Raw genomic sequence first — 12076 nt, forward strand, 5'->3', positions numbered from 1 at the left:
GGACACTTTACAAAACCCTCAGCCTTCCTTCCCGCCCAACCCCACCAAAATAAAACTACCCTCCCCCCTTAAAAAAATAAATCAAGCCAGGGCTGTGAGCACGTGCCCTGCCCGGGCCGGGCGCAGAGCTGAGAGGGACAGACAGCCCCAGGACGGACAGCGCCGCCGCACTGGACCGTCGGAGGAAGGGGACGAGCACGGGGTTTCCTTTTCTATTTTTTTCTTTTTTCTTTCTTTCTTTTCATTTTTTTTCTTTCTTTTCATTTTTTCTTTCCTTTCTTTTTTCTTTCTTTTTTTTTTGTTTTTGTCTTGTTTTGTTTTTTTTTGTTGTTGTTGTTGGGTTTTTTTTGTTTTGTTTTTTTTGCGTTTCCTCTTCGTGAGAGAAGTCTGAGGCAGCCGGGGAGCGGGTCCCCAGAGCTCCAGCAGGGAGAGGGCTGTACCCTTCTCCCGGGCCCTCCCGGGAGGGGCACAGCTGGCAGTGGGCGCGGTGCCAGGGCTCAGACGTAGTACTCCTTGTCTTTGTTCTTCTTGGCCTTGCTGGGTGTCTTGGGGGCCGCCGGGGCCTTCTCTTTCACCACGGCCCCGTTGCTCTGGGCCGAGTTACTGATGTAGTTCCGGCTCTGGTCCACCTGGTAGGAGCCCTCGTCGCGGTTGCGGTATTTGTACATGGCGTAGAGGAGAATCAGGATGCAGAGCGCCGCCGCCGCCACGATGCCCACCACCATGCCCGTGGTGCTGCTGGACTCCCGGATCACCTCCACGGCGCCCGGAGGGCCGCGCTCCCCGGGCCCCGTGGGGTTGGCTGTGGGCAAACGGGGGAAGCCGGGGGCGGCGGTCACGCCCGGGCGCAGGGGAGGGGGCCTCCGCGGCTCGAAAGACGTGGGGGCCCCGGGCCCCAGGGGGGGATTCTCCAGCAAGGGCTGCAACGGGTCTCGGTGGTTCATTTTGCCCGCAGGCAGGTTGGGGGCGGGGGCGGAGGGGGCCAGCAGCACCCCGGGGGCGCCCGTGGCCCCATCTGTCCTGAGGTTGGGCCGGGGAGCGGGTTTGCGGGGCGAGAGGAGGGTGGTGCGGTCCGTGACCAGGGGGAAGGTGGTGTAAAAGTCCTCGTCGTCCGTGGGGGGGAGGCTGGAGTCAAAGACCTCCCCGGACGCAAAGCCGGAGGCCTCGATGGGCTCCTCGCAGTCGCTGTCGTCCTGCTCGGCCTGGCACGGGCCCCCGGCGGGCGGGCGGCGGGCCGCAGGCGGGGGCAGGGTGTCTTGGGTGGCGCCCACGCCCGTGAGGAAAGGGTAGAAGGTGGGGGGTGGGGGCACGAAGGGGGACCGGGTGGCCACGGGAGGGGGATCTAAGGAGTCCTCCGTGATAATGGGCAATATTAACTCTCCTCCTAGAACAAGAGAGAGAAGAGAAAAAACAGGGTGTCAGCGAGGGCCCAGGGTACAGGCGGCCGGCACGAGAGAGAAACAACAGCCTCACACACCCAAATCGGTTCCAATTGGCTTTGGCGGAGACTAGAGCGGGCCGCGCCCGCCCGCCAGCCGGCCGGAGCACTGCGCTTTAAGCGGGCAGCGGCTCAAATGCCCTGGGCGCCCCACGCACGGGCTCTGTGGCTCACTGGGTTTTGGTCTTTTGTTTGTCTTAAGAAACCAAAAGGAACAGAAAGGAAAAGGAAATCGAAAAGAAACGAAAAAAAAAAAAAAAACTCTACCAGTTTAAGGCTTAAAAACAGATACAAGAGCAGCATTTAAACAAACCTAACAACAGTATCTTTTAGGGTTTTTTTTTTTCTAGATTTTTCTCTTTTTTTTTGCTTTTTTTTTTTTCTTTCGTTTTTAAAAAAGAAGATAGCATACCACGGAATTCAGGCAACTTACATCAACAAATAGGCCGTGTGATTTTAGCATGAAGAAAAAAATTACAAACAGAGCTGTGTAAGCGGGTTCTCCCGGAAAAAATAAGAAAAAAACAACTTTTCCGTACCACGTTTTCTGTCTATCTGTTTGGTATCTCCCTCCCTCACTCTTCTCTCCCTGGACATCTTGCTTCCTCCTGAATACTCTCTCTCCTCCCTCACTTGTGCCCTCTCCCCCTCATTAAACACAAAGCTAAAATCTTCACAGTGCAGGCTGGCATTGAGAAACTGTTACCATCACTTGGTGTCAGCGTGTGTGTATGTGGGGGGAGAGCAGTGGAAAGGAGGGCTGGGGGAAGAAGTACATGGCTGGCAGCTACATGGGTGAGAGGACTTGAGAGGGGGTGATCATGGGAAGCTTTGAAGGCTATCTGCTGGCCGGCCATGGGAAGATGAGAACTTGAAGGTGGGAGGTGACAAGGTCCATGAGAAAGAGCGGGCAAGGAGGAGACAGACACACGGGAGAAGGGTCCTGTCCCATAGGACTTTGGGCAAGGTGGTGAGAAGCCATGTAGAGGCAGGGAGGTGGGGAGGGGGTGGGAACGAGGGAGGGAAGTGGACAGGGACACATGAGTCCTGAGCTAACCCTAATTCCCCAACTTTCTCTTTCTTCACCCTCCACCTCTGACCCCCACTGGCTTCCCCCCTCCCCCTCCCCAGAACCCCCATGGGCCGCCAGGACCTGACCAGGGCTTGACTGCCTCTGGCCCTCTTATTATTGTTAAAACAATAATAAAACAACGGAAAGAAGAAGAAAGCAAAAAAAGAAAAGAAAATACATACACAGCCATCTGGGAAGGAGCACTTGCTAATACAGGGCCCCGGGCAGGGGTTGGGGTGGGGGGACACTAGTGGGGAAGGTTTGTGGGGGGTGATTAGGTCTCCTCTCTCCCTAGGTCTTATAACTGAGGTACCCTGGGCATAAACTCAATTCCCATCAGCCCTAAAGGGTGGGAACTACAACTCCCATTAGCTCTTGGAGGGATAAGGACTATAATTCCCATCAGCCCCTGGGTCAACAACTACAACTCCCATCAGCCCACTACCCCTTCCCAAATACTGCAACCCACTGGTGTGGGGTAGAGCCAGCAGGAGTCTGGCTCTAAGCGGCTGAGGGTAAGTCTTCCTCCTCTTAGAGGGGACACCTCTGGGTCTGGTTGGGGCTGAAGATTTCCTCTCTAGCTCTCCCTCCATCCAAGCCCTGCCCTAACCCTGGTCTCTGCAGGGAGTGGTTTTCATGACCACAACCCCCAACCCCCTCCTTTGGAAGTATCCCAGGGCCCCACTCTAGCCAAGCCAGCCACGTGCCACTGCCATATCTTTCCGTCCCTCCTCCTGTACCCTAAGCCTGCCAGTGTCTGCGCTTGCTGTTCAAACACTGCTGATCTTCATGTCCCAAGCTCCAGCAACCGGGCAGTGCTGTCCTTGGCCACACCAGCCAGCCACAGCCAAGATCTTGCCATTGAACTTGTAGCTTGCCAAACTCCTCAGGCTGCTCCTCCCACCAGACTCCACTCTCCCCCTGGGCAAGGGCTCACCTACACCCCAGACTGTGAAGCCCCAGGGCACCTGGCCTTCCTGGAGCTCTGCCACACTGAGAAACTGAGCCAAAAGCAGGCAAGCAGGTCCTGTGGAGCTGGGACCGTCCAACATCGGTCTTTTATGGAGGAGGATGCAGAGGCCTGGGGTGGGCAGGACTTCCCAAGGTCACTAGGGCCGAGTCTCTCAAGGAGCCTGGAAAGGTCTGATTCACCCTCCCCATGCCCGGAGTAATCCGCTTGACTCTTAGCTCAGTTGCTAACCTGGGAGGCCACACTGTGTGACTGTGGACAAGCTTCTCTCACTCTTCTCATCTTCCTCGTCTATAAAATTAAAGTATTGGGCTCCAGGCCCAGGGTGAGGCCAAGGCCGGGCTCCCACAGACCTCCAGCCTATGAATGAGTAATTTGTCCTTCTGGCCCCTCCTGAGCTCTGGACCCACTACGGACGGCCCAGAACCATGGTCCCTGGGTAAGGACAACACTCAGCTTCAGCTCCTAGGGGGAGGCTGGCAGCCTGTGTCCAATGATGGCAGGGTTCCCCTCCCTGCTGGACCATACTCCCTCCCGTCTTCCTGAACTTTGCCTTCTCTTCAGAGAACACCTTGCCCCTGTGGTTATCTTACTCATCCTTCAAGCCGAACCAAATACCTCCTCTTCCTCTTCCTCTTCCAGGAAGGCTTGAGGCCCATCTCCTTAGCACCCAGCACAGTGCCTGGTATCCAGGGATGGCGTGGAAACCCCTCTCATGGGCCAGAGCAACTGGGTTCTGAATGGCCTTTCTCTCCTGGCCTAAGACAGCAGGCACTGTGGAGTTAAACCTGATAGGCGCCTTGCTCCATGGCCCCAGCCCTCCCCCACAGCCATCTCTACCTTCCATCTTCCATGGGACCACCAGCAGCTCCTGGAAACTTCAGAATCAGGCTTGTCCTGGGCAGGTTTGTGCCCCTCAACAGGCTGCCCATACCTAGGGCCCAGGATGCTAGGGCCCAGGGAGGAGTCCCATGCTAGGGGGCTCATCATGCCCTAGAGGGGCTGATCAGGCCAATCAGGGCACAAATCTTGTCTTTCTATTCTCTTTCTCACCCCCAGATAGACTTGGGGGTCAGGGGGAAGGGCTTTAGGCCTTGGGCCACAGTCAATTCCTGCCCCGCCTGAGCCCTCTGCAACCATTTGCTCTAACACACTGGTTCTTTAGGTCCTGGGGGCACACAGGTTTCCCCTGTGCAGTCTCTCCCAAGCTCCAGAGCCCTCCCAGGCCTAGTTACATTGACTCTCACCCTTGTCCTTCTACCCCAGCTGTGTCCTGGCCTCCATATCCAGGTCTTAGCCTTGTCCCTAAGTGCCTAGTTTCTCTAGGAGCTTTCCCTAGGCCCTGCTCTGTCCACGGCTTTGACAGCATCTCCTGAGGGTGTCCTGCGCTCACCCACGTCCTCCACACCAGCTGCCATCTCTGCCCCTCACCGCTCCCACTCTGTCCCCAAGATAGCGTGCTGCCAGGACCCCACACTCTCTCCTTCCCCCAGGTTCATTCCAGCCGATCTGGGCTCTGTGGCCAGCAAGTCACACGCAATATAGGGTACTGGGTTTTCCTGGGGGTCATACACTGGTCCAGAAGGGGTCAGGCAAGCTTGCCCTGGTGAGGGTCTGGAGCAAGGGAAGGCCCCTCAGAGACTCCTCACTGTGAAAGCCCAACCAGGGGCTCCCCGGGCCACCCTTGCCACTGGGCATTGGAGGCAGCGGACTCACAAAGACTTGTAGGGGTGCCCCTGGGAGTCTGATGAAGAGCCTAGGCCACTTCGTCCCCTACCCCACGTCAGGGGGCTGCAGCGCTTGGAAGAACTCACAGGCTCATTTATCACAAACCCCACCCCTCCTCTACTCTTAAGTTGAATGTCAGGGCATGTCAATCCCACTTGCTAGAGAATTCCATCTGGCCAAGGAGTCCAGCGGCCATTCCTGAGCACCCCTTCCTCCCCCTGCTCCCCTACCTCTAGGGGCTGCTGCACCAGCCCACTGAGCTCTTTCTGCCTTCAGGACACAGAGGCTCCTGACTAGAAACCTACCCAAGAACCCCATTCCCACCCAACCAGGATGGGCCCACCCACAGCATGGAGAACTGAGGCCAAGGCCCCACCCACAAGTGCTTGGTACCTGCCCTGGGCTGGGAGGGCCAGAAAGCCGTAGCCCTCAGGGCATTTCATGTGGTTTTAAAAGGGGAGCCCCTCAGTGTGGCCACGGCTCGTCAGGGGCTTGGCTTGGCACACAGTCTCTCTGTGCACAATCAGAATAAGGCACTCTGTCTTCCTGGTGGACACCGCCCTGCTCCCAGGACCAGGACGAGCATCTGGGTGAACAGAGAGCGCCGGCTAGCTCTCAGCCCTTACTCACCTGTTCCAGCCCAGAACCGACCACCTATGCCACTGGGTGCGGTAGCCTGGAGGATGGAGCCTCACCCCACTTGGACACCCCAGCATAGCCATGGCAAACATCAAGGTGGACCCAAGGTCAGGCAGGGCTCTGTCTTGTGTCTTGTGTATATGTGTGTGTGTGTGTGTGTTTACATGCAAGAATACACCATCAAAGTCCATTTCTGTGCACCTGGGCACACATGTCTAAGCCTGTGTGCATGTATACACAAGCCTCAATGGATCCAAGTGCACGGACTTGGGCATTAGGGAATCAGAACAGACGTGTGCATGTAAGTGAGCCTTTCATGGGGCTTGTGTCCACCTCCTTGAGCCTGAGTCAGAACTCGTGTGTGTGTGTGTGTGTGGTATGTGAATGCACGCTTGTGCTGCTGAGGACATATGAGCATGCCACCACGGGTCTGAGCATATGATGTGGGCTTCATGAGCGCCCCTTTTCCCAAACTCATTTTCACCTTCTCCACTGAGACTACATTTCCCAGTATCCCTTGCAACTAGGTATGGTCACATGACTGAGCCAGGGGCACTGCCAATATTGGCCCACCGGAAGTCCCCTATGTGCGATCCGCCGTGCTCTTTCTCCTCCTTCCGGTGACCTTGCAAACCACATGGTGAATATCAAGGAGGAGCCATAAGATGGAAGGGAGTCTGGATTCCCAAAGCACCCCTTGGGAACAAGCCACCGGCTGACCAGGAGCACCCTGGTGGGGCTGAGTGAGAAACCTCCCTTGGGTACCCACTGAGATTTGGGGGTCATCTGCTCCAGAAACAAATGTTACCTGAACTAATACAGACACTGAACCAGAAACGTGCATCATAAGAACTGGTGGCCTTCTGGTAACAATCCAAGGAAACGGCTGGAAAGATGCAAAACTACAGAAAAGCAGTGGCAGGACAGCTGGTTCCAACCCTGCTTGTGATGACCTACAGGGAAGGCCAGGTGTCTGCTGAGGCTGAGGCACCAAAGAAACATGCCAGAAAGTCGGGGTGCTAGTGCCGGCTTTTACTGTCTGCTTTCAGCCACATATCACAAGAAGACAAAGTTAGGCAAGAGTGGGTTGGTTTGCAAGCAGAGAAGGGAACAGAGAGAGCCCAGGAAGGGGAGGGGAGTGCCAAGTGTCAAGAGAACCCCTGCTTCCAACCCGCAGATCACAAGAGAGGTCAGCAATGGCTTTGAGGGAACATGACCCAGCGAAACCTCCCTCTGAATAACGAGGGCTCGGCCATACCCCACAGATCAGACTAAGGACATGGCTTCCCCACCTACTGTTTCCGAGGCCCTCAAAATAGTCATGTCTAAATTAAGAGACAAGCAAAGATTCGGAGAAACAAGGAAACAAAGCGCTTGACAAGTATGTCTAGGAAAGAACGCTGAGGGCAGTTATCTCGACAGCTTGAGCCTTTGGGCCCCCAAATATGCAGGAGCAGGAAGTGGGCTGTCAACACCATGGGGCCCCCAAGAAGGACATTTTCCTAACAGCCACTTCAGAGATGGCCATAGAGGGTAAGAACTGGGAAGAACCTCACACAGGCTGGCACCGGGGCCACAAACAAAGGAGAGGGCGTTTTTTGGAGACGGGAGAGGCTGAGTTTAAGGAAGAAACTTTCCTACTGCAGGGATGGAGGGCTGGATTTCCTCACCTAGTTTCCTTAAAACCAAGAGTCTCTGTGTGTCTTCTTCTATCCTTCCCTTTCTTGAATTAGAATGGCCCTGGTAGCCGCCTCTGGCCCACCCACTGGATTCGGGGTGTGTGGAGCTGTGTGGACAGTGAGATTGGCTATCCTGTTAGTTCACAGGGACCCGGACCACATATGGAGGAAGTCTGGAACCGACAATGGGCCACCGCCTGCCAGACACCCTTACCTCTGCCTTGACGGCCCTGAGTGGGAGGGGCTTCAGGGTGTCAGGAAGATTGACATGGATTATGGGTGGCCCAAAGGCCACACCAGGTAGATAAGTTGCCATCTGGTCCCCACATCTGTTTGTGCTTCCTTCCTGGGGGACTTCCTGGACACGGCCACATGACTGAGCAGAAGCAGCAGGTGTAACATGGGTCTCCCTCCCGGGCCTGACCCACAGGACCCACCCCTTTGGGACCCCGCCCATCAGTCACCTTCCACCCCAACTGAGGAGGTCACCCGGGGAGGGCGAGGAGGCCGAGTTAGAGCGTGCCGAGGAGCGGCCCACCCACCGGGAACACTGGTTTGTGACTTTAGGGGAAGGACACACACGCTTCTATGTAACAAATCACAGGGTGGTGGAGGCTGTACCCATTACCGTGACCGGTGTCACCTCAAGAAACACTAGAAGGGGAGTGCCTTTGTACCCCTGGGTTCTGAGCGGCGTGTGGGTCTGAGCAAGCGTGGCTGTGTGTCTGTGGACCTGAGCCCGTGAACGCCTCGGGGGGTCTCGTCTATGAGTGTCTGGGGGCCAAGCCTCAGGAGCGATGTGCACCTGTGGGGTGAGTGCACGAGCTGCTCCCGCATCTGGAAACCTGACTACACGGGACCGCGTGCACCCTTGCGGGTCTGAACAGCTGTGTGTGCGCACACGGGGGCGGGCATTTTGCTGGGTCTGAGCATGTCTGCACAGCCCGAGGGCCTGAGGATAGGAAACCCTTCCCCGTGCAGCTCGGGTGTACGTCTGAGCACAGGAGTACGTCTGAGCACAGGAGTAAGTGGGTTAATACCTGTGCGGGCCCACATGGGCCGGTGTAGACATGACTGTGTGTGTGTGTGTGTGAGCATGTGTGTGTCTCTGAATACGAGGGTATGAACGTAAGAATGAGCCTCTGCAGGTCTGAGCTTGGGGGCCTCGGAGGGTCCCCTCTCATGGGGCAATGGGAGGGGGGCCTCTGCGGGAACAAGCACAGGTGCTGGGACACGACATACCTCTGAGGGTGTGTCTGTGCGTCCGAGTGCCTGTGAACTTACTCGCGGGATGCTGCAGGTCTGAGCATGAGGGCACACTTGGGTGGGGCTGTGCCACACGCGCCTGAGAGCCCGGGCACAGGTGTGTGCCTCCCGGAACTCATGTGAACGTGTGTGCACGTGTGCGTGCACGTGTGCGGCTACACCTCAGGGGGTCCAGGTGCCCTGTACATGCCTGCTCTGAACACAAGCACACGGCCCCTTGGAACCCTCTGTGAGCATCTGTAAGTCTGGGCGCGCCCAGAGGACGTGGTGGGAGCACGTGTGTTACGCAGCGGGATCTGTACACACGTGTGTGCCTCTGCGCGCCGACCGCAGGTGTGGATCTCTGGGCATCCGAGGATGTGCGTGGGCAAGCTCACCCTGAACACACATGCCCGTCGCAAGGGTCTGGCGTAGGCGGGAGCTTCTGAGCGTGTGCATGGGATCCCAAATGTTTGGTCTGCGCCTCAACAGGTTGGAGTGTGTGTGGGAGCGTGCCTCCACGGGCTGAAGACACCCCGGGTGCACACCCTGGTGTGATGAGTGCACATAAGTGTGAAACACTGTGGGTCTGAGCAGGTGGGCGCTGGTGAGCGAGTGGGCAGGTGTGACTTTGCTGGGAGATCCCTACATGTGTGTGCATGGCTGTGTGTGTGTGTGTTGTGCCTCTGTGTGTGCACAGAAGTGTGTGCCTCTGGGGATCTGAGTCTGGCCGTGCACTTCCCATGCACCCCGAGGCAGGGCACACTCTGATCCCTACAGGGGCCCGGCCCACAACATGATGTGTGGGTCCAGCGGGCTAAGACGGTAAGACATGACCCTCTATGCAGAGCACGACCGCACTAAAGGCACTCCCATTCCAAGCAATCTAAACACTGTCGGCCAGACAATATCCTTGGATTGCCAACCTCGGGTGAAATACCCATGAAATACCCATATTCCAGGATGATCTCACCAAGCCGCGAGGAGGAAGAGTGCGGCCCAAGGTCTGTGAAGGGGCCCAGGTCAAGGGAAAGAATGGAAAGCAAGTCGGGATGATCCCAGGCTTGACATCTGGATGCAGGGAGGAGGATCTGGCAGGTGGGAAGCATGCCAATGTCCTGGGGTCCATTGGGTGAGCCCTTGGTTAGCCACTGTTTCCATCCGGGCTGCCCTTAACTCTAACCCTGACCTTGGAGCCCAAGGAGGCCTGGCCCTTGGCTAGAGGAAAAAGCCTCCTTTTTTCCTCTGGGGGCACAAGAGGGCCTCTGGCTGGAGTCCCCCTTTCCTCTAAGTAGGGGGATGACATGGTCTAAATCAGCCTGAGGGGCTCTGGAGTCGTCTTGGCCCTCATCTGACCTCCTATCAAGATAAAAATCCAAGCGGAAGCATTTCAGAGTGGCACGAGTATGGAAATGCAGGCGTGTGCTGTGCCCATCTCGGGGAGAACCGGGGGGCTTCAGGGGGCTTCGGGCGGCTTCCTCTGGAGGCTTCGGCATGCACTCCGCCCTCATTTTGAAGCCAGGGGCCCGGCTGCCCAGCAACCCTATCCCCCAGCTTCACTCCTCCTCCACCCTCCATTCTCCCCTCATAGGTTTCACCCTTTGATTGGGGGAGGGCAGCTGACCTGCTGACTTAGCTCCTGCTCGCTCCCTTGTCCCCACACCACCTAAGGGAGCTCAGCCCGGTGCACACACTCGGCACCACAGCTGGGAAGCTAGAACTTTGGTAGATAGCGTGTGGCCCTGGTACGGCCCAGGATGGGCTTCATGTCCCTGCACTGTGGCAGTCTGGCCCAACACTCTTCTCCATGGGGTCCAGGGAAAACAGTCTCTTCCCACCACCCCCCCAGAGTGAGCACATGCATGCAAACACATGGGATGGGGCCAAGTGCCCTTCTCTCATGATCCGCCAGCCCTTTGTCCCCAGAGTCCTATCCCAGGGCTCTCATGGGGCCATTCATCACAGCCACTTTCCAAAGGCCTGGGCTCAAGGCACTGCTTCCATGTCCAGGAAAGCCCAGTCCTGACGAGTCAAAGGAGTAAAGCAGGGTCAAGGGGGGAGGGCCATATGGAAGCTGCCAGATGCCCAGAGCCTCCCAGAGCAATGGCAGAGCACGGGGGGCGGGGGTGCATCTCTGAGCTGAGATGGCCTAGTGAGATGGAGCCAGATGGCCCCCCAGCAGAGGGGCCCCCCCACGGTGGAGGGCGTCTGTTCCAGAAAGCACCAGTTCTTGGTTGTGGATGGGGAGGCCTTTCCAACCCAGCAGCCTACAGCTCCTCCAAGTGCCTCAGGGCCCAGGACCACCAAAAAACCCTCTTCAGCCCTGGCTGACGGTGTCGGGGGGCCTGTGGCCCAGAACTGTTTCTCCCCTTTGTCTCTGGAAGCTGAGCCTCTACCCCAGGGCTCCACAGTTTTTCTTGCTCTCCCCACACTCCTTCCACGGTTGCACCCTATCCTCAGCTGGAGCGTCTCCTCTGGGACTGGCAGATCGCCCCCACCCCCACCCCAGGCCAGATTCACACTGCCCTGGACACACTGCCCACCTCACCTGCCCAGTCACCTCCCCCAACCCCGCAGGAGTCTGCCTAGCCTCCAGCCTTCCAGTAGCAACAGCCCAGGTGCCACACATTGCAAGGGAACCAGGAGAAGTCTCTGGAAACCCCAGCCAGGGATGACGCTTATCCAGGCCACCACCAAGTCCCATAACCCTTCGCTGGGAAATCTGGCCACATTCAGTCCTTCCTTCCTTCCTGTTGCCAGCTATAAGCACCAGGAGCTCAGCTTCCCAGGCCCCCCCCACCCCGGGTCCTCTCAGCCACCCCCAACCTTGCACCCACTGCGTCACTCCACACCCCACCCTTCTCATCGGCGCTGGAGGCCCACCATTCCTTTGCCATTAGGGTCTCTCTCTGGGGCCGCACCCTTCTCTCCCGCCGAAAGGATCCAGCAGAGGCCTGGAACGCCACCCCCAGGAAGCCTTCCCTCCTGGCCCTGCTCTCCTGCAACAGCAGCGGCTCCACTAGACATCTAGACCAGAATTCAGATCCCGAACTCCCCAGGGGACCACACATCTGGCCAAGGGCACCTCCCAGCCACACACTGCTGGGCACAGAGCTGCTGCGTGATAGACGGCCCCAGCTTGGTCTGGCCACCTCCCTGAGACCAGGAAAGAGGAGGGTTCTGGATCCAGCGGAGATCTCCTCTACTGCTGACCCAGGGAAAAAATCAAGCCGCAGGGACTGGTGGGAGTTGCAGTTCTGGACGCAAGAGCTGATGGGATTTGTAGTTCCTAGGCCTGCATTCTC

At 57.4% G+C, this 12076-nt stretch overlaps 1 protein-coding gene across 1 annotated transcript in view; it reads right to left on the bottom strand.

Moving 5' to 3' along the window:
- Window positions 1–341: 341 nt before the first annotated feature.
- NRXN2 (neurexin 2) overlaps window positions 342–12076 on the bottom strand; it is a 105184-nt gene continuing 93449 nt past the window's right edge. The window contains 1 exon segment of the mRNA XM_032879373.1: window positions 342–1384. Coding sequence (XP_032735264.1) covers window positions 498–1384 — 887 coding nt within the window. The 3' untranslated portion in view covers window positions 342–497.

The sequence above is a fragment of the Lontra canadensis genome, unplaced genomic scaffold (assembly GCF_010015895.1).
Source record: "Lontra canadensis isolate GAN:19392208 unplaced genomic scaffold, GSC_riverotter_1.0 scaffold66, whole genome shotgun sequence".
Taxonomy (NCBI): domain Eukaryota; kingdom Metazoa; phylum Chordata; class Mammalia; order Carnivora; family Mustelidae; genus Lontra; species Lontra canadensis.